Below are 23528 nucleotides of genomic sequence, written 5' to 3'. Positions count from 1 at the left end.
GATAAAACTGCCATAAATTTTCATCTAAATAAAAAGATTAATTTAAAACTAAATTAGACATAACTACTAATCAAAATAAAACTAACTTTATAAAACTAAATATATTATATAAAAAAGCTTATGAGAATATATAAGAATAATTTTACTTTATTTCTCTTAATTGAACAAATAATACTACTCATATATTATTTGTATATGTGAAGCCTTAAATTTTTTATTTGTATATGTGAAACCTTAAATTTTGTAGGTGAGATGGGGATAGAAAAGGAAACCCGTAACCACGCTTTCACTTACATTCAAAATTGAAACAACTAACGGAAGCCCTATCTCTATTTCTTCTCCACCTTGGGTAAAGAGACTCGCACACACATCCATCACCATGTCCCTGGTACCACAAACATTAAGTTGGGGACAAACAATTGTTCTAGATATCTTCTCTAGGCTAATCCTAACTGGTGACATGTGCTATAGGATTTAACCTAACTTATAGAAATAATTAATATTATTAAGAATTATACTGCTTTGATAAGATAAGGTAAACTTCCTCTTGAGTTCTAAAATTACATGAGAGTTCCCAAAAATTAATTCATATATAAAAGATGGTTCTTCCATCTTAATTAAATTAAGAAGAAATTATCAAATCAATACAAATTCAATAATATTTATTAGTTATGAAAGTTATTTATTTTTAGTCGATGTAGAATCTTTAACACACTCTTATATTGAAACTAATCAAACATTATACTATATTTTTATGGGTAGTTGGCTAGTAAGTGACATAATGGGTCGAGTCTAAACACTCACTATATATGTTCTAAATGATTCTGATATTATATTAAAAAGTAAACTTTAAGTCTAACTCAAAAGACTGATAAGGTGAAATTTACACTCACTTATGTACTATAAAATCATTATTCGAATTAAGGTGAAATCTTCATCACATAAAAGCACACTTAAAAAATTGTATCTCACTTTCTCTCTCATTCTTAAATTAAATATGAACATTTCTGCAATATCCAAGTTAATAAAAACAATTTTTTTAAAAAATATGATTAATAAACAGAAAAATCAAAATATCTAAAGCGAAGTCACCTTTATATTTTGAATATTTATCCTTGGGAATAAGATAACCTCTTTGCTTACTCTTCTTCTCATGTAATCACTATCTTGTTTATTTCAAGACACATGTTATAAGTTTTGATATCAAATCAATATTTTTTCATAACTGTTGAGTGATCTTTAATTAAAGAACATTTTTACTTTATTTAGACTATACAATTATTTAATTAAAGTAACAAAATTTGAACACATAAGCAAAGTGATGACTAATTTAATGTAAATGAATTAATTAAGAGGTAGTTACACATTTAGTAAATTAAATAGCAAGGGTATCTTTTTAGGTAAGACTAAAAACCTGTTTTCCTCACAAAGGTTGGTGGCAAAAGGAAATAATGAAAGGACATAATAGTGCAGGACCTACCCCAATACTTAAATCAGAAGTCAAGTTGAGTGGAATTAGTGACTAATCTTAATTCTCACCTAATGATGTGTGAAGTTGACCTAACAATGTGTGAAAATAACATGGCCTCAATTGAAGCAAGTATATAATAACTGGTCACACATTTTTGTTCTCTTCCTTGTAAGTCACAGAAGATGGCAGGAACCATATATTACAAAAATAAAATTATTTTAATTGTAGTTTTACTGTGATGAATAATTGCAGAGGACAATGAAAACGAAATGTGGATGGTGTCGTTGAGCATCATCAAATAGGGAACGCTAATTCACTGATCCACTTCTGCCTTTTCTCTGCAGGACTGTTCCTTAGGGTACCCCACAAAGACAGTCCCTTCCTTGGGGTGTCTATGATTTTTTTGTATATATTTTTTTTATTCAGTAGTGAATTAATGAATTGTTGAAGTTTGAGAGAAAACGAAATTTTGAAAAGGGAAGCACTTCAACATTGCGTGAAAGTGTCAGACATGTATATACATTATGCAATGTAATAGCGACGGTTTAGCGACCCCAGCTTTTGTGTAAACTACTTCACCGTTGATAAATCTTTTTCACCGTATTAAATGCATCGTACCCTATTATGTAGATGTGTACCATCTTGGTCGCCAGATTTTGTCAAACAATACAAACGTCTTTCCACGTTTATAAATAAAGAAAATGTGAATATATCATTCAAATCAATCAAATTACATGTTTGAATTCTAAGAAAAATGACAGTTAATTAAAAAAAAGAAAATATATATTTTGTGTTCCTTATATTAAATAATATATATACGAAAAGAAATATAAACATAAGAATGAGTTTTGATTTATAGGGAGAAAAAAGTTTTAAAGAAAACAAATATTTTTTTTTTTCAAGTTGGAAGATGTATACTTAGCATTTTAAATTTGAACACAAAATTGTTAAATGTCTCATTACATAGAGGTTTTATAAATATATTTGTTGCTTTTCTGTAAATTGTGTGTGGTAATTAAATTACCTCCATAAATCTTCTTAAAAAGTGTATTTGTATAGACAAAGTGAACCTAGATAGTATCTCAAATTGGTTATAACAATTATTGTTGGTGTCGGTCAGTCCTCCAATAGTCGCGTCTTCGGTCGTGCTCCCTTATATTTTAGTTATTCAACTCTTCCACTCATTCAGACTTCAACCCTTCAATTCTTTAGCTCCTTAGTGTTCGACCAAGAATAAACCTGCAAAAGATTCTTCGACGATTAAGTAAGTACTCTGTATTGAGAGGGTATGATGTAAAATTGATAAAAATGTATTTTACTCCTTTGTAAATGGCTTATTATAGTGTTTGATAATGGGTTATTTAATTCATTGGTCATATCTAGCACATATCTTCAAGAAATCAATGTTAGTTGATTTCTCATGATGTCACTCGGATTTGGTGGGATGTGCCCCAAATTTATATGATGTTTACTTACTTGTCATTTATTGTCAATTTGTTTTTTAATGTGGTTGATCACTCGGTCAGTCAATAATGTCGAGTGACATAACTTTCTCAGTCCCAACCGATACTAAAGATTTTCAATAAATAATTTTGTATTTATTTTTCTAGTTACATTATTGTAATTGGAAAATTGAAGATTTTTAATGGAAAATTCATTTAATGTTGTTTTGATTAACTGAATGTATATTTGCGTATAAGCAAATAAGCATAAAATTTTGTATTTTTTTAGTTTTACACATATTATCTTGAATTTTTAATTTTTTTTATAATAATTTATTATTGGACTGAACTATCCTCTTGAACACATATTTAAGAAGATATCTTTAGAAATTATTTTAAAATTAATTCATCCCCACTTAGTTGTGTTTTTAGCTATTCATTATTTCACAAGGTTTTTATTTTTGAAAACTATTTTTATTTAGCCAAAGCTCATCTAAAAACTATTTTGACTTTTTATTTTCAGTTTTATATGACTCGTTTGTCTTAGTTTTTTTTCTCTCACTCACACTCTCTAAAAATTATGTATAAAACAATCTTTATAAACTAAAACAAAAATACAATTGAGTGAATAGAAATACATGAAAATAGAATAAGAGTTCAAGTTAATTAATGGATATAAAAACACAAAAAATATGTGAAAAATAAAACAACAAAATACTAGCTGATCTCATTCTATTTCTATTATAGTTTTAAACAACCAAACAATTGACATATATTTCCATCTTATCAAACTAGGCATTTGGGTAAGCCTAAAAGAAAGAACATGTTTCCCATTTGTTGTCTGAAGTTGTTTTCACATAAATACAATTTACAAAGCCAAATGGTTGTATTATATTAAGTTTATAGTTCTGAGTTTATGGTTTGAAGGATTAAATTGAGAAAGGTCATGAAAAGCCAAGAACTGCATATAAGAAGCAAGTTTGTAGAATGGGAAAAACATTAGGTGAAAAATGTCCACATGGGCATGCCCTAAAACTTTAGGGGAGAAAGGGATGGTTGAGGAGTTTGGTTTTAAAGTGAAGGTGAAGAAGGTACAAAAACTCCATGTTTCCCACCCTCCAAAAACAAACAAAAACATTCTACTTGGAAAGTAACTATGCCAAAAGGGGCTTCAATACCTATTCAATTCCTGTCCAATTTGTCATCAACTTTTAGTTCCATGGACCATTTAGTCTGTGGCTGGTTACCATAGGAACACAGTTCTGACCCAACTAATACATCCAAATACTTAACTCTCCACCACTTTTTTACTAAAACAAACCAAATCCAAAAAATATATTTCCAAATAGACCTGCATGCTTTGCTTTCAAAATTAAATATGTTTATTGTACAAATTCAGAATTCCACTCTCAAAAGTTTAATTTTTATTTATGAATAGCCATTTTTTATATTAAAAAACTGGCCAGAATTTGACTCATCGGAAATCAAATTCTAACTTTTGTTTACAATTTTATAAAAATGAAGAAAAAATTTAAAATATAAAAATATAATTTCAATTTTGGACTTATGAATAATTTCTTTTGTAAATTGTTGAGTGAAAGGTAACAGAGAGAGTGGTCCTTCAGACTTTTCTACCTTCAGTACATGGTTGGTATGCCTCATTTATTCACTGCACCACAAAGCTATGCTTGGTTTAAGTTGGGATAAAAAATAAGATGCAAATAAGAATACACATTGGTTTCAAGTGGATTCCTTCATGCAAAGTTATTTGAGGTTATGTTTGGAAAAGGAAGAAATTAGTTCATTGAAGTTTTCATTTGTAAGGGTGAAATTTGAGGAAAATGTTAGGTAATATATAAAAAATGACCGTTATGCCCTTTATGTTAATTAGTTCATGGGTATGCTCTAATTTAGTTATTAAAAGAACAAAAAAATTAGCTTTAAGTTTTCATTTTACTATTTAGTTCAGGGAAAATAAAGAGAAAATGACCATGTTAATTTTTTTTAAGAAAAAACTCCTTTAGTGGAATATCAACATATTATCATTTTAGATCTTCCAATATAGTATGTAAGTAAATCTTTATTTTTTGCATTGTAACCTTCCAATTTACTTTTACCATAAAGAACTTCTGTTTGGGAAATTTTAAGTTTGATAAAAAATAAAGAAAGTAATTAAGCATGCACGTTAAAAAAAAGTAATACAAAAGATTATTGCATAAGAAGTAGTCTTGTTGTTTAGGTTATTATGTCAAAACAAGAGACAAGGACAACAAATGTTTGCTTTTATAGTTTAAGACAACCACCATGCAAGTGATGTCTACCCATGGAATTCATGCTATAGAACCACCGACCAAGTCATATCTTTTCATGTTCAAATTTTTGGATTTTATTAATTTATAACAATTAATAATGCTAATTTCTTTTGGTTATGCATACATTTTGTTGGTTCTAATTTTATGACCACTACTCTATAATACCATAAAGCTTTTTTTTTCTTTCATAAAAATCTTCTATTTATATTTTTCTCCAACATTTGTTTATATTGTTTTTATTTAAATTATAGATTATATATTAAATATAAAAATTAATGACACATATATTTTTTTATCTAAATAAACATATAAAATAAAATTAATATAAATATCAATTTTTTAACTAAAATAAGATAGTATAAAAAAAAATATGGACACACAAACATAAAACATCTGTGTTTTTTGTGTTTTCACTAGTTATTGTAATACAATTTATTGGCTAATTTAGTGACATCTATTCGTATAATGAACCCCTCTGAGTTAAGAAGAAATTAACAATATCATGGACCCTATGACATTTACATGGTAGACCATATAAGAGAAAAATATTAAAAGTAAATTAACAATTCAAGAAAAAACAGTTATACTTTCATATGCCGTTTATCAGAAAAATCATTATCTATTTTAGGATGTGTTCGATAGAAAAAAAATGAAAACAAGAAAAGATAATAGATAAAATAGAAAAGAAAGAAAAATATAAAAATATACATTGTTTAGTTGAAGAGAAAAATAATGTAAAATTAATTTTTAGATAATTTATTTTAAAAATAAATATTATTTATTATTTTCAATTACTTTTATTATTTTTTATTAATATTTTTAGAAAGAAACAATACATTTGTAAGAGGAATAATAAGATGGTTACTCAATTATTTTGTGTTTTATATAATCAATTATATCAATCCGAAATGAAGAATTTATTTAACATAAAAAATTTCACAGAAATTTATATTTTTTAATGTATAATTTTTCATTAGTAAAACTTACATTTTTAAAAATGTTTTTTTTTTCATTCTTATTTTTTCCTTCCCTTTTATTTCGATAGCCATTCGAATATGTTTTTATCTTGTAACATTATCATAACATGTTAAATAAATTAAAGTAGGATATTGATTTTAAAAATATTTATCACTGATTCTTATTGAATTATAACATGTTAAATCACATCTCTTTTCATGGTTGGTTAAGATGGAACTGAATCACTTGCAAAATGATCATATCTAATAGGATAAATTACTTCATAGATTAGACATGTGTGTGTGTTGAGGGTGCATGATTTGACATTGCATCTGATGAACTCAAACAAAATTATTTGATTCTGAGTTTTCACAGAAACCTGAAATTGTACGCACTATGCCTAAAACTGCTACGACAAAATACAGCTAACAACAGATCATCTTTTATTAGTGTTTGGTCACAAACCTATCACACTGTATTAAAAAAACAAAAGAAAATTAATCCAAAGAACTATTATTGCAGATACTGCTTATTCTAAGTTTTATGAAATTAGGTAACTACATTATTTCACATCTATATTAATAAACTTAATGCATTGTATCTACCCAGAAAAAAAAAAACTTAAAACAATGTATCCTAAGCATAAAAGTAATAATCACTTAAGCTATTATAAAACTCAACTCTGAATTTGTTTATTCTACCAACAAAAAAAGTTTATTCTTATGAGTTATCATTTCAAATTAGGATGATCACCGTATAAAAGTTTCATGTGTATCTTACGAAATGGAGAGAAAGTTGTGTGTGTAAGAAGTTCTTTATAAAAGTGTAAACGGAAATACTTGAAAAGTGAAAATAGTACAATATAATAGATTATAAATTATGCATGTAATCATAAAATTAATCCCATAATTAATTATTGGGCACTATAATTGATTATGAGCCACTTAATCGCGTGGAGATCATATAATTTTGATTATATATGCTGATTTATTTTCGTTTTTTAGATATCATATATGAATATAATAATAATATATAAATAATAAAATAAATAAATAATAAACATATTTTTTCTTATTGTTTTCTAATTTAAAACACTTTCAACTTTTAGTGCTTTTTTTTCACTTCTTACCTTTTCGTTACCATTTAAATAAAAGTTCATCGGATTATGCTTCTAAGATCCGATTTAATAGATAAAATATAAAAATTCTATAAGTTATAAAAAATTTATTTATTAAAATTCAATCTATTTAAATCTCTACTTTCTTTATAGATGTATTATTTATTGTATGTGTGGTGAAAATTAGGGAGGACAAAGCGGGACAGGACATAAGGATTGATCCGTGTTCTGTTGAGAAAAACGTGGAGTGACTTGTCTATTTTAACTTGTTGGTCCTCTTAGGCCCGTCTGTATAACACACAACTTGTGCTGGCTAAGTGTGGAACGGGGCGGGCTGACTTGCAAAACTCATAAATTTTAAAAATTTATAATTTTTTTTGCACTCCCAATATCTCTTCTTGCAGCCTCATATTCTAAAAAATTCTAAAATTATCCATTTCAAATTTTACAATCTTGAATATAAATTTGTATTATGGATTGTGCAGTTTGGAATATTGTACAATCCAAAACACAAATTTTAACTTTCAGATTCTATAACCAGTGAAGTCTCTAAATTTCACATTCCAAATTTAAATAAAAAACATTCCAGGAAAAATATCAAAGGACAATTTGATTATTCTTTAAAGTATAGGGTGCAAGAAGAGAGGCATGGAGGTGCAGGAAGAAACTACCATCAATCTCTGATTCATAACATCTCCACGAAATTCAATAATAGTTTTTTAATATTTAATAGTATTTTTTTGTCTTTCTAAAATGTATAGATTGTTTATATTTCAATACTCATCAAATACTAAAGGTAGTCAGACCTTAGTATTTTTATAATAAAATTTAAATATAATAAAATTATATATATATAATATTTTATATTATTTTTTAAATTAGAATAATAATCATGTGTCTACATGGATTATCTTAAAAAATTATATATTTAATTAAATATTTTATTAGTCAATTCATTAGTACGAGTGGAATTCAAATTTTATTGAAAATAAAAAAAACATCATTATAATGTTTTTTACCTATATTTTATTAAGCATGTGTCGTGAAAATAATATTGTGAGACTATTTATCTAATTCATCTAAATAAGAAAAAAAAACTTAATAAACAAAAATTAAATTTATTCAAAATTTATATTTAATTTTTTTTTCATTAATTGGAAAATAAATTATGCAGCCTAGTTCACATACGAGATAGGCCAATAAAACTAACTCGCCTCTTTTACGCGAGGTGAGCCAACCTGCCATGTTGTCATCCCTAATGAATACTTGCGGTGGTATTAGACTTAAAGGGTTTAAATAATAAACTAATTAAGAAAATGAAATATCATAAGTTTGCCTAATAAAATAAATAATAATTCAGGTGAAAAAAAGTTAGGAAAAATTTAGGGTTTAGGGTTGTATCATCTCTCTTTAAGATGTAAGTAACTATTATGACATAAAAAAACTGGTGTTATTTTTTTTACCAATAATGTATAGTTATATATTAGTCTTTGGTAAAACATGTTTGATATAAGTCTTTTGAAAAAAAAAAGTATCGAATGTAAAAAATTATACTCTTTCGTTGAAACATAATTAAGAATTTATATATTTTATTAATTGAAAGTGATTTATTTATAGTTTATTAAACATGAATTATATTGAGTGTATGATTAATTGATATACGTATATCTGATTTATATCTTATATGAAAATATTTTATGCGAATAATGATACTAGGCTAAACAAAGCTAAGGAATTTTCTTTTATTTTCCCTAATATTTAACTTTGTGTATATTCTTTTGAAAAGTTGGTATTCCAATATTATATAAAATATACTTATATAGAGTTACCTAACATGTATATGTTATATATTATTATATCTATGAACTAGTATATAGTATTCAATGCGACGTTATATTGTATGTTTCTATATTGACATTGAAAATTTTAGGACGCTATTAAAATCTTGTAAATCCTAGTAATATAAATTATTTCACATTTAATACCATAGTTCCTAAATAGAATGTTTAACCTAAATTAGAGCCTAATTAAAGGTTATTTAAGTAAGTGTTTAGTTTACATTCTTACCCTACTAATTCTTGATTAAGAAAGTATCTTTTTTATTAGAAAAAAAATCAAAATAACATTGCTCGTGTAAACTTCATTACTTGAATAAACAATAATATGTCAAATTATCAGGTAACAATTGTTTGTTAAGCAACACCTAGTGTGTTTATTAAGAAGGAAAACGAAATTTATTAATATTTTATAAATTTAAAATTCTCATTGTTCCATAAAGGTCAATCCATGATATTTTATGAAAATTTTAAATTCATGATATTTAACATGAGTTTTGAATTTTTTTTTGAGTTTAAAAAAATTTCGGAGAGTACATTAGTAGGAAAACTGCAAATATGAATAAATGACTTAAGAAGGAATTTTAATCCTTGATAATGTCAAAATAAATTTCTATTAAAATAATTTATTTTATATTAAATATAAATAATTTATTGTTTATTTTTAGTGTATATTTTTTATTTCACTTTTTATCCAAAACCACGTCAACATTCAGACTATATTTTTTTATATGAGTTTGAATTAAAAATATAAAATATATTTATATGCAAGTAAAATACACATATTTTTATTTAATATAATTTTACAAAATATTCAATAAAACAAAGCAAAAAAACATCAACACAAAAACAAGCAGCACCCCATGTCAGTTTATCAATAACATCTAGAAAAATTATTGTCACATGGTGTAGGGATAAATAAAACAAGGACGGTTTTGTATTTGCATCAGCTGTTACCTGTTTATATTATTTAGAAAGAATACCCATTTTTTTAAGTAAAAAACAAGTGTTTTTTCTTTCTTTTCTCTCCGATAAGAGGATAACCATAAGAGACTTTGAGTCTCTTCCAATCTTACACTTCCACTTAAATAAATCACTCGATGCAAACATATTTTTCTTCTTCAAATCCGTCTGCATAAAGAGTAAATGAATTGAAATAAACATAACATAAATGAATTGCGAAAAATGAAAGAACAGAAGAAAAGAAAGTGAAACCTGATATTAAAGGTGGAACGAGAAAGTTTATTAGATGTGAAAATGTTCAGTAAAATATTTTTTTTTTCACATCTCTATCTCTCCTAAAAATTATAACTTTTATCTTTTTTTATTATTTGGTATAGTTGACATTTTTTTATTTAATTTTTAATATTAAACATAATTATATATAAATAATAAAAATAAAAAATATAAATACATTATTTTAGTTTAATTAAAATATTTTATTTAATTTTTAATATTAAATATAATAATACGTAAATGATAAAAATAAAAAAGTGGATGAGGAACACAATATCGTCTCTATTCCCACTCCACTAGTTTATAACAATATTATTTATGATCATAGAAGCGACGTGCTTTTATCATATTATTTAAAACATTTCTCTAAAGAAAAAAACAAATCAGACGGAAACACCTCTTGCTTCTTAATGGGCCGAACTAACACAAGGTGGCCTGTTAAAGCATGTCTCTAAAGTTAAGATTTTTGCTTCCAGCACCCTATGAGTACTAACTGTACAAAAAAGACTAAGATTTTTGCTTCCAGCACCTCATAATTACTAACTGTACAAAAAAGACTAAGATTTCTGCTTCCAGCACCTAATTACTAACAGTAGAAAAACTAAGATTTTTGTTTCCAGAACCTCATAATTACTAACTGTACGAAAATACAAAAATACCCTTTTCGTGCACTGTGCTTATGTCATTGCCGCTGTCATCTCTGTCACTTTCACCAACACCTCCCTTCTTCATCGCATAATGCACTTTTGGAGATGTTATGTTAAAACAAAAATACCCTTTTTGTTTTAACATATTAAAATAAAAACTTCATAATTACTCATGGTTATAAGTGATTCTAATGGATTAAAACGATAATCTAATTGATTAAAATGTCTTCTACAATCAGTTCAAACATGGTAAGAACATTTTAATAGATTATTTAATTAATTAAAAACTATTATATGATCAAGACAAACTATAATTCATTTTAAAATGCTTTTTTAATGCAATTAGAAGATCAAAGCATGTAAGAGAAACTTACAAGGATCCTGATCACCACAACACACCCTAGAAACGCATCTAAGTGTTCATGATCAAATCCAATCTTAAAATTCTTGAAGTAAGATATTTGATTCATCAAATATACCACAACTCCAACATAGCTTGCAAGCTTGACAATTTCAATGTGAGACTAAATGACACAAATTTGCCCCAAAGGTGGAAGCTAGCATTCTAAATGAACTAAAAGTAGCATGTTCCAAGTGATGTGGGACTTGAGGCTCCAAACTCATTTTTTCGTGTTTTCTTCAGTGGCTTGGGTGTTTCTTCTTCATGTATCGTCCAATAAAACCCTATAGAAGCTTAAACTATAATAAGTTCACATGTGCCTCTACAAAATCCTACTAAAAAAATATGCACATATAGAAGACGAAGACGAAGAAGAAATAAGAAATATCATTGATTTCCAATTAATAAAGTCGTCTTCTTTAAGATATTTTTTTTCTTCCATATATATCCTCTTAGTCAGGACCTTGTTAAGAGCCAAATTTGTTGCTTTGTAGGGTCCTCCATCATACTCTCTTATAAGTGTTTGAAGAAATATTTAAATATTTTTTGTTAATAGTTAAAAAGATTTCAAAGAAACAATTCACCCTCTATTAATTAATGATTCAGGCCTATTATGTTAACATTCATGCCTATTTTTTTAGCATTTATTACTTTGCTATGTTTCTTGTTGACTTGAGGAGACACACTTATCTCTAAAATGAAAAGAAGAAAAAGTAGAAAATATCTCGAATTATCAAAGTATTAAGGAAATAACTCTTTCAATTGAAACTACTAAATTAAAGAGAAAAATTAAATGTTACAGGATCACTTCAATCCTCGTAAAAACATCCACAAACCACTATGTTAACACCAATAATTAAAACTTTTTTTATCGGCAAATAATACTGTACAACCCTATTAATATATTTCACCATATAATAAAATGACATGTATATAAAATTAGTCCAATTGGATTTATGTTTAAGAGTTGTAAGATAAATTGAGTTGAAATAATTTTCCCTTATAAAAATGAGTTGGGTTTTATCTTTGATATTACTCGTTTAATTTTTTTTTATTACAGTTGTTTGTTTGAATATAAACCCATCTTACAAAAACTGGATAACATATTCAATAACAACAACTCAATTCTTCAGTAAATTGATGTAATATTTCTTTGAATATTATATTTAAATACAAAGAAGGTACGAAATATAACATTTAAACTAAAATATATTTATATATTTTAAAATGAATAATAACATTAATATACTTTATACTAATGGGGATAAAAACATAACACAAATCTTTCATCAAAATATATTGATTTAATTTCTAAAATCTTATACTTGAATATGAGCATCAGACCGGTTTAGTCGTTATTGGCTGAAAATTTGTGCGGTGGCAATTAGTGCAAGGGAGCACATGACAATCTTAAATTTTCTCTTCTTTTGATTCTACCTACCTTTCTGATACACAAAATTAAAGATTTCTCAATTCTCGAAAACTCACAAGTCATAATTACTCCCCCTTGCAATCTTTTATTGCTCTCAACTGTCTTCTACCTTTCTCAGGTATAAGATACTCCCTTTTGCATGCATAGCTTCCACATCAACACTTTAGTTTTACAGAGAAGATCTGTGTGTGTGAGTGTGAGTGTGAGTGAGAGTGTGAGCGTGAGAGAGAGATGGGAAAATGGGGTGCCCTGCTTGTGTTGCTTGTACTAGTTACATTGCATGCAAGTGCTGCACGTGATGTGCCAAAGGGTGGTGGTGAAAATGGAGAACAAACTCTGGGTGTGCATGCAAGTGCAGTACATGCAGAGTCTCCAAGAAGGAGCCAGGGTGAGAGTGTGGGTGAGAAGAAGAACTTTTTGGTTGGTGGGGTTGGTGGATTTGCTGGGATGGGTGGTTTTATTGGTGGGACAGGAGGGGGGATAGGCAAGTTTGGCGGGGTCGGTGGTGGGGTCGGTGGAGGGATAGGCAAGTTCGGTGGAATCGGTGGTGCGGCTGGTGGAGGGATTGGAAAGTTTGGTAGGATAGGTGGAGGGATTGGGAAGTTTGGTGGCATTGGTGGTGGTGCTGGAATTGGTGGCTTCCATGGCGTTGGTGGTGGTGCTGGAATTGGTGGCTTCCATGGCATTGGTGGTGGAGTTGGAGGTGCAGGTGGTGCTGGAATTGGTGGCTTCCATGGCATTGGTGGTGGAGTTGGAGGTGCAGGTGGTGGTGGTGGCGGTTTAGGTGGTGGTGGAGGTTTAGGTGGTGCGGGAGGTTTAGGTGGTGCTGGCGGTGTTGGAGGCTTAGGTGGTGCTGGTGGTGTTGGAGGCTTAGGTGGTGGTGCAGGTGGAGGCTTAGGTGGTGGTGCAGGTGGAGGCTTAGGTGGTGTGGGAGGTTTAGGGGGTGTAGGAGGTGTAGGTGGTGTAGGTGGTGCAGGAGGTGCTGGTGGTTTGGGTGGTGGTGGTGGAGGATTAGGTGGAGCTGGGGCTGGAGTGGCTGGTTTGGGTTGTGGTATTGGTGCTGGTGTCTTTCAGCATTGCAGTAATCCATGAGATCATTCTAGGGCTTTGCAATTGCATGGAAGTTCTGGTTAATGTACGGCTGCTAGTATTTGCATGTTATGTTTTTGGAAAGTCTTGCCATTTTATTTGCATGTAATGTCATTCGTCAGTTTCAAGTTCTTGTATCGTTTCCTTATTTTACTGTTTTGAGGTTTCTTGTATTCATCACTATTGTTGTTCTTAGTTTTTGTAACTTTTTGTTGTGTTTTCAATGCTTTTTCCATTTGTTCTTCTTTCTTTCCTTTTCTTTTACTGTAAAACTGCTCAAGTTGGAATGTGTTGTAATTTTTGGCAGGCCAGTTTAGTACGTTCCTTTGGAGTGTACACTAATAAATAATACAGTATTTTATTTGTCTCTTGAGAATTTCATCACTTTGGTCATCAGGTTTTGATTTTTTTAATCTCCCCTCAACATAAAAAATCAATCTAGTTCAAAATTAAAAGCTCAACTAGTCTTTTTATTATTACTAAGGACAAAAATAAGTTAAACCAATTTTGGAACCGAGTTCACGACTTGTTTCACATCAATGTTTATTCTTAAGTAAATATTTAACGATAAATTTAATTTGAAAACTAGAATAAAATGCAATATCAAGTTCACAAATTGAAGACTATTTTGTTTGTTTATTGACTTCTTAACTTGTACGTATGTTAATAATCTTAGTCTAACTGTAAACTGTTTAACACTATCTACAAACAACATATTTAAGTCTATTCATAAATGAAGATCGAAGTGGTTCTACATATGAGAGATGTTTATAATTTTGTTTATCATAACTTAATTGTATAATAGAAATATAATTCAACTAAAATAATACTGTTTATCATAAATATAAATTATAACTTATATGTAAAAAAATAGTTGTTACTAATTTGAGTTATAATATAGTTTATGCACCTGAAAGTATATACAATTTTTTGTTATATTGTAACAAAAAAATAAATAAGTTTTTGGTATATCCTCTATGTATAAAAGTTACGGTAGATATGTTTGAGTGAAAGTATTTTTTTGAGTTATTATTGAATCAAAGCAGTTTTCATAAGTTTTTCTTCACCAGAAATGTTTTCACCACGTGGATCACCTCTTTTCTCTTTTACTTTTAAATAAACTTTTAAATTTTACAATGAATGGTTCAAAATAACTTTGTATATATATATATGTATTTGTTTTTTCATAAATATCAAATATAATTTACATATTTCAAATTATTTATTTATTAAGAAATTTAATTAGATTATAATTTATACATTCAAGACGATTTATTTTATTGTAAATTTAATTATGAAAAATAAACATGTATGGATCATATATGGGCTCAAAACTAGTTATAGTTATTTCAAACAATCTTTATATTCTAATGTAATAAAAAGTTAATTAGATACTTTTTCGTCTCATTAACATGAATTTACACACTTTTGTAAATTTTTTACATATTAATATAAGTATGATTGTGTGACACGTACATTAATTCAGTTTCCACCAAAAGCATGGACAAAAAGTAACGGGAGAGTATTTTTTTTTCGGCAATAAGAGAAATATTAACAAGTTGTAATGTATTTTTGAAATTACATTGTAAATTAAAAAAAATTAAAATTAAAAACATTCAGTTGCATCACATGTCACTGCTTATTCCTCTCCAAAATAATAAAACTTTTTCTTTTACAGACGAAATAATAAAACCTGTATATGTTAATTAAATCATTTTTATTTCATAGACGAAATAATAATTGCGAATATAGATTAATATGTATATAGTAGACGCAGACAATAAAAACAAGAACTTGCATTTTTTATTACGCTGAATTAAATTTTTAGTAATTCTTTTAGTCCCTATCTTATTTCATGCTTGCCTTTTGTTCTTTTAAAATTTTTCTGTATTATTTTTTTTTACGGTAGATGACTCATGGGCTGGTAATGCGAGACGGGTTATGGTAGACGAGTCGTGTGTGTCAACATGTGATTCGATAAAAAACACAGGATATTTATAATCCATTGACTTTTTTTTTTATCAGCAATAAATTAATAGAATAATTAGAGACACTTAAGGGGTATCCCAAACCTTTTACAGAACCACTCTAAAGTTAAGCAAGTAAAAGTATAAACTAGAGTTTTAAATAATCCATTGGCTTATTTAAGCCTACCCGCATAACTTGTAATTCACATGGGCCAAGTATAGAGTGAGTAGGCTAACTCACATAATTCACATATTCAAAATGTGAAAAAAAAATTCATGCACCTTCATATTCCCAAAAATTCTAACATTATCCATTTTAGATTCTATATTCCGAAATAATTTTTTTTTATTCTGGAATGTATTTTAGAACAAAAATTTATTGTCGATTCTATAGCAGGGAAGTCTCCAAATTCCACAATCAATAATTAAATAAAAAATGTTCAATGAAAAATGTCAAAAGGTAATTTGAGTATTTTTTGAAGTATGAGGTGTAGGAAGAAAAACATAGAGGTGCAGGAAGAAACCCCCCTCAATTCCTAATTCATAACATTTACACAAATTTCGATAAGGCTTTATGTTTTTTTATTTAATAAAGTTTTTTTGTCTTTCTGAAATGCATAGATTGTTTAGGTTTTAATACTCATCAAATGTAGTAGTCGGACCTAAGTATTTTTTTATAATAAATTGTAAACACACTATTATATATTCATATTATAGTATAAGTTTCACTAGACTAAGTTCCACTAGACTAAGTACACTTTAAGTATTCTTTGGGTTCACATTCACTCCTAGCTAATCTCTTTTCCCCAAGCAACTCTTGACTTACTAGGTATTCTTTCTTAAGCTACTCCTGGATCAACAAGTATTCTTTTGAATCAAAACCACTCTTGACTGACATGTTAAAGAATATTCTTTCCCAAGCCAATCCTGGCTCGACCAAGTATTCTATATCAAGCCATTCTTAGTTAAACGAATATTCTTTACTAAGTCACTCATAACTAATCGAGTATTCTTTATCAAGTCACTCTTGGCTAAACAAGTATTATTTACCAAACACTACAAGAAAATCATTAAATAGAAATCTATTTTAGAGACAAAAAAAATTAGTTGCTATTTTGACTAAATTAGATACTATTTTAGAAACTAAAAATATTATTGATATCTAAATTAGTTTCTATTATTGATAAATAGTTTCTAAATTGGTATCTATTATATATCAACTTTAGAATTTAAATAATTCGTAACTAACACTAGTGCAAAAAGGACTATTTTCAACACTACATTCACAATGCTTTTACGACTAGACACTATCTTTCAAAATGCGATGACATTTTTGAAATTAAATTACTCTAAAGAGGCGACTATGAGGTAAAGTTGTCTTTTTACAATAAAACACTTTGTGTAAGAAGGTGACTATGAGGTAAAATCGTCTTCTTACAACAAAGTGTTTCGTCTAAAAGGGCTACCAGGTTGCTTCTATTTCAAAGAAAGATCTTTAAAGAAATAGGAGAATATTACTCACAAGTATGACCTAAGACAATCAAAGAAAACTTTAAGTGTGTGTTTGCTTTTTGGGGGTGATGGAGGTTGAGGGTGAGGGTGAATGTGTGTCACCTTTTGTGCTTATATGAGAGGGGGAGGTTGAGGGTGAATGGAAAGTTGAGGGTATTTAGGATCTTCTCATAATTGAAGAGAAAAGATAGTGAAATGAGATGAAAAGACCATGGTACCCTTCATACAATAATATCAATAATGGAAATTATTATTAATAATAATTTTGTGTGTATATATATATATATATATAACATAATTTAAAGAATCATAAAGAATATTAAAATTATCTAAAAAAATTAACTTAAGTAACAAAATTAATTTAAATTAATAAAATGAAAATAATAAAATTATACTTACATTTAAAATTATATTTAATTATTTCTTTGAATTTTATATATTTTTTCTTTTATTTATAAATGAAACTTTAAATTATTTTAATTAACTATGCACAAAATTAATAAATATTTATTCTTCTTTTATATATAAGGGTAAATTTGTAACACACTATTTAAAATAATTTAAAATACTCTTACAACCATCACATCACTCACTTATCTCAATAAACTTTTTTCACACATCCACTCTAACATAACCTAATCCAAACTTACTCACTTTTTTCACACTTTCTTCTTACACCCTCACTCTACCTCTCCCACACCCTCAACTTTCCACTTCTCAATCCAAACAAAGCCTAAAGCAATTCATATACTATAAGAAGATCATTAAATAGAAATTGATTTTAGAGACCAAAGTAATTAACACTATATTGATTAAATTAGAGACTTTTTTATAAATTAAAAAATTATTGGTCTTCTAAAGTAGTTTCTAAATTGATACCTAACCATTACTTACCAAGGTTTTAACTACTAACTACTTTATATTCTAAATTAGTCTCTATTAGTCTTTTAGAGATTAATTTAGAATATAAAATATTAGTAACTAAAACTTTGGTAATTAATTTAAATACTAATTTAGAAATTATTTTATAATTTTTTATTAATAATAAAAATTATTTTAAATACCAATAATTTTATAGTATCTAAAATAATATTTAATTTAATCAATATAGTGACTATTTAAATTTTGTTTCTAAATTTAGTTGTTGATTTTTTTTAGTGATATATAATTCAATCCAAGGTGAGTTTTACAAAGTAAAAACTCTTATTTATAGATGTCTCGCACTCCATCATATGTTGGACCTTTTCTTCTACATAATTATTAACTTCCCTTCGTTTTAAATTTTAAATTCATATTCTACATAATCATTTATAATTTCAATTAATCTGTTTAAACTATTTACGTATGTTTTTACAATTCTAAACACTTTTATTGTAATTTGCTTTGATGTCTGCAAAAATTTGAAAAATGTGCATGGAATCACTATACTTCCAAATGTCCAACTTCATGGAATCACAATTTCCACCTAGAATCCTTATCTAAACCTTGGTACGATTACGAAGATATCAAATTTGGCTAATAGTGTTGAAATTTTTGGCGTTTAGAGCCCAGAATTTCAAAAGGAGAAACATCATGCAGTGTGATGTATCCATTTAGGCAGAGTGGTATTCCATGGTGTGAAGGGTTTTAAGTGGAACGAAGCCTAACCCCAGAGAAGCATGCACAATTGAAGTGCACAAATTCATTCATCCTATGAGGCACACACAATAAAGTTATTAGAAAGTGATGTCCTCACATGTGCTCCAATTGCTTATGGAGCATCTCTTTGTGGGACCAAAGGGTCAACCTTTTCAAGATTGCATGATGGAAAGTGAGAAGGAAACACCCACAAAATATATTGGGTCCTTTGATTGGGACACAAAGAATTTGGATGGAAATTGGCTTAAGCAACTATCTCACCCAACACACCACCACAAGTATGTGTCTTTCAGATTAGTAGGGCCTTTGCTAGATATTTGGTAGGGTCCATTTTCCTTCCAAACCCTATGTGCTATGGCTTGTGCTTTTTTATTTTTCTCTCCTTTAATAGAAAGGGGTAGTAGTCTTTGTTATATAATATACATTCATTTTGTGGCTTACACTCACCATAGTGTTAAAGGTAATGATTATACAAATAAAGGGGCGGCACATTTATCAATATCATACTAAATTAGAACATGTTAAAAGAGTATTTAAATTAGAGTGCTGATCAAAAAATGTGATTAGAAAAAAAAATATTAAAATTACTCCCAGAATTTTTCTTATGAAGATTAGAATGATTATTTATCTATAAAGTCAGTTAATATTTTTACATAATATATGTGGTATAGAAGACGACAAAAGTAAGAGATACTTTAGATCTTAAGTATACTATAAAATTAGAACTCTTGTGTAAAATTATGAACTCCAATTATTTTAATGAAAAAGGTTAATGAAAGGAGAAACCTAATTAAATATGATTAACTAGATTTTTAAATGAGATTAGACTTATTCTTTATAAATAAATTCAATAGATTTCACATAACTACGAAAAAATATCACAATTAGTAAATAATTAGATATTTAAGTATATATGATTAAGATTTCGATTTAGGTATATATGGTTATGAATAAAAGGTTCGTATTTAACTTGTTGAATTAGGTGTCGATGAAATCAATCATGAGACTTTTTGTTTTGAATCTCATGATGAAGAAGTACTACTAGATGATGCTGAATTAGTTGGGTTGGAGTTGTATGAATCCATTTGCGGTAATGACCTAGGAGCTTGTTCTGGTGTAGTATCAAATTGATGTTCTTTTGGTATTGGTATGTATTCTATGTTATGATCATTTGGGTCCATAGTGAAATGTTGGGTGCAGATTTGGCGTTCGACTTTGCGGGTTGTTCTGACCCTTTGTTCTGTGGTTCGATCAGCTCTCCATAGTTCCTCCATCAAATCATAGTGTTTAATGTGATTAACTTATCATTTAACGATACAAGACTTTGTTTGTAAAATGAAGGTGTGCGTATGTTGTTAATATTGGATGATAGAAGTATTTATGTTATGTTGCATACGTTACTCGGATTAAGATATCACAAACTTCATCTTCAACCTCGAAATGTTTAGTTGTTTCGTTCTAGGCAAATCTGCTTAACTCATTAAATAGATCGTGGACCTCGCATCATCTATCCTTCAAATTTGTTTTTCTATTTTTAAAATTATTTTTAGAAATATCCACCAATCCATATTGACAGAGAGCGTCAATAATGTTACTATAAGCTTGGGTCGCTCAACTTCCATTGATCATGGCCCAGTTGTGTCTTGTCCACGATTGTTGTCATTAGTTGTAGATCCATCTCCACGATCTGTTTTGTGAACTCACGAATATTTGTTGATGACTTGTGGACAACATTTTTTCCTCAATTCATGTTGAAACCTATTGCAAACACAACCCATCTAGTGATGATAAAACAAGATATATATATTGTTTACGAAATTGAACATGAAAGCAAGATAAATTTTCATTCATAATACAAATTATTACATAAGATTGTGTTCATAATCTATCCACATTTCATTAGTTATAATGTCCTTAACGTGTGAGTCGAGCTTATAATCATCCTCACAAACTTGGGATAGCGAGACATTTAGATCTTGCTCCATCAACTCACGATCAACTTCATCAACTAATGATTAATCATTGTCCACACCGCGAAGAAATTTATGAAAAATACAACATGCTAAAACTATTTTTTTTCTCAAACGAGTAATGCAGCTCGGTTCCACTAGCTATAATTGGAATCATTTTTTTTTATCACACCAAATGTTTTTTCAATTATACTTTTTAGTGATGAATGACAAAGATTAAACAACTCACGAGCATTTTATGGACCTCTTCGAAAGTATTCTTTGAGATGGTATCTGAGCCACTATACAATTTTATTATTTTTAGTTTAGCCAACATCCCCAAGGTAATATTTTCCTACAATGATTGAATTGATATTAATTAGTTCTAAGTACTACATCCCAATTGAAAATTGCGCACTAAAACATTTTAAACTAACCTTCAGGCATGACCAATGCATCCTCTCATACAAAAGTATCCTTCAATTTTTTTGAATCAAGGTTTGTTCCTTCCCCCCCAGCTAGAACATATGTGAATTCATGTATAAATCACAAGCTCCAAATACATTTTGAGTTGACCAATCTTTTCTGCCTCGAAAACGAGGAGCCTATGATCGTGAGACATTCACACGTACATGAGTGTCATTTAGGACACCTAAACATTCCTAAGGGTTTACAAAAATCACAATTAAAAATAACAACAAACTCAAACATCATGTATGACAAGTGAAACCTCAATTTGTCACATTGTTACCTTAAAGTATGGCTAAAATCGATTGTTGTTTAAGATATAAGGTCCCTTTAATATCAAAACTGCATTCAACACATTATGAAAGTGACAGGACATTGTTTTTTCGAAGCAATGAAAGAAGAATGAAACACTTTGATTCTTAACATTATGTAGTGGAGAAATTTAGCAACTTGTTCCTCCATAGGTGACCAAAATGCATCTTTAACAATCCCAATTCCCCTTAGTTGTTGACATAAGTTAATGAAGGCTTCGGGCCCAATGTGAATAATGTCCCGATATTGTTCAATGTTGACCAAGCATGACATCAATTTTTGTCGACTTCGCTCTTTTTTTTTGGGTACAAACTCCGTAATAGAGGAAGTCGTATCACTTAACAGACGCAATACATTCAATACATAAGAAACAATACAAAGAATCGGCAATGCTATAATCTTTGTCTATAATTTTATTTATTGTTATAGGTGTGAAATTAGGTTCAAGTCTACACCACTAACATCATTATCCATGATATTCATGTTATCCGTATTTATGTCGTCGAAATACACATACCAATGAGTACCATTATCCATGTAGAAAATGTCTTTGAATGATACAACAAGACAATATGAATTAAGGTAAAAACATCCATCAATTCAATATTTTGTTTACAAAACTTATTTAATCTCATTTTATATTAAATACTTAAAAACAATATACACTTATGGTTTAATGTTAGGCTTCCAGATTTAAGGTTAGTATTATGATTAGGGTAAGGATTAGAGTTATGGTTATACTTATGGTCTAAGGTTTAGGTATTAAGGTTAGGGATATGCAAAAAGGTTAGAGTTAGGGTTATTGTTTAGGGGTTAGGGATATGGATAGGGATAAGATTAGTGTTGTGTGCTAGGGTTTACAAATCAAGGTTATAGTCAGGGTTTTGGAATAAGATAAGGTTAAGGTTAGTGTTAACATTAGAGTTATGATTGGGGTTAGAGTTAGAGTTAGGATTAAGGTATATGGTTTATGAATTAAGGTTAAAGTTATGGTTAAGTTTAAGGTTAATTTTAGGATTGTGGTTAAGGTTATAGTTAGGATTAATGTATATGGTCTAAGAATAAAGGTTAGGGTTAGTGATATGGTTTAGGATTATGATTAGTCTTAAGGTTAATAATTAATGGTTAGGATTACAATACAAGGTCCACACTACAACCTTCATCTAAGCTAGTCCAACCTATGCGAAGGTTTAATTGTCATTCAATAACAAGAAAACAATCAAGCGAAGAACATCAATAACAATACAATCCAATACCTTATTTGAACTCAACCCCTACATCATAAAAAATGCATAACCATACTTCAAATTTTAGCAAAACAAACTTTTACATCAAATTGTTTACAGAAAAAATTTAAAATGCAACAATAATAATAATGCTTCCATTCATATATAAATTTACACCAACAAATAATAATCAAAATATTAATAAAAAATTCCATACAATAATACATAACTTTTATTTTTAATACATATACTTTTGATCTTTTTAAAATGACACATACAGTCAACCCAAACCACTGATGCTACTAATATTAGAAATTGGAGGAACAATTTGGTTTTCAAAATACACTAACAAATTCCTCACGAGTACTAGTTGCCAAAATTTATGCCATGAATAACTTTGTCAACCTCAAATTTCCTTCTCCTTGCAATTAACCAAAAAATTGGTTCAAAATATTTCATAACATACAACCATATGCTGCAATGCAGAAGAAAATCACAAAAGAAAAAAAATGCCATAA

General features: G+C 28.5%; 1 protein-coding gene across 1 annotated transcript; it reads left to right on the top strand.

Moving 5' to 3' along the window:
• The first annotated feature begins 13080 nt into the window (after positions 1-13080).
• On the top strand, positions 13081-13941 carry LOC137829423 (glycine-rich cell wall structural protein 1-like). The gene has a single exon (XM_068636224.1). It carries the CDS (start codon positions 13081-13083, stop codon positions 13939-13941), a length of 861 nt encoding a protein of 286 aa, XP_068492325.1.
• The last annotated feature ends 9587 nt before the right edge of the window (positions 13942-23528 follow it).

Source organism: Phaseolus vulgaris, chromosome 7 (genome assembly GCF_000499845.2).
Source record: "Phaseolus vulgaris cultivar G19833 chromosome 7, P. vulgaris v2.0, whole genome shotgun sequence".
Lineage (NCBI taxonomy): Eukaryota > Viridiplantae > Streptophyta > Magnoliopsida > Fabales > Fabaceae > Phaseolus > Phaseolus vulgaris.
The sequence above is the reverse complement of the archived record's forward strand: the minus strand, read 5'-3'. Positions and strand labels throughout refer to the sequence as shown.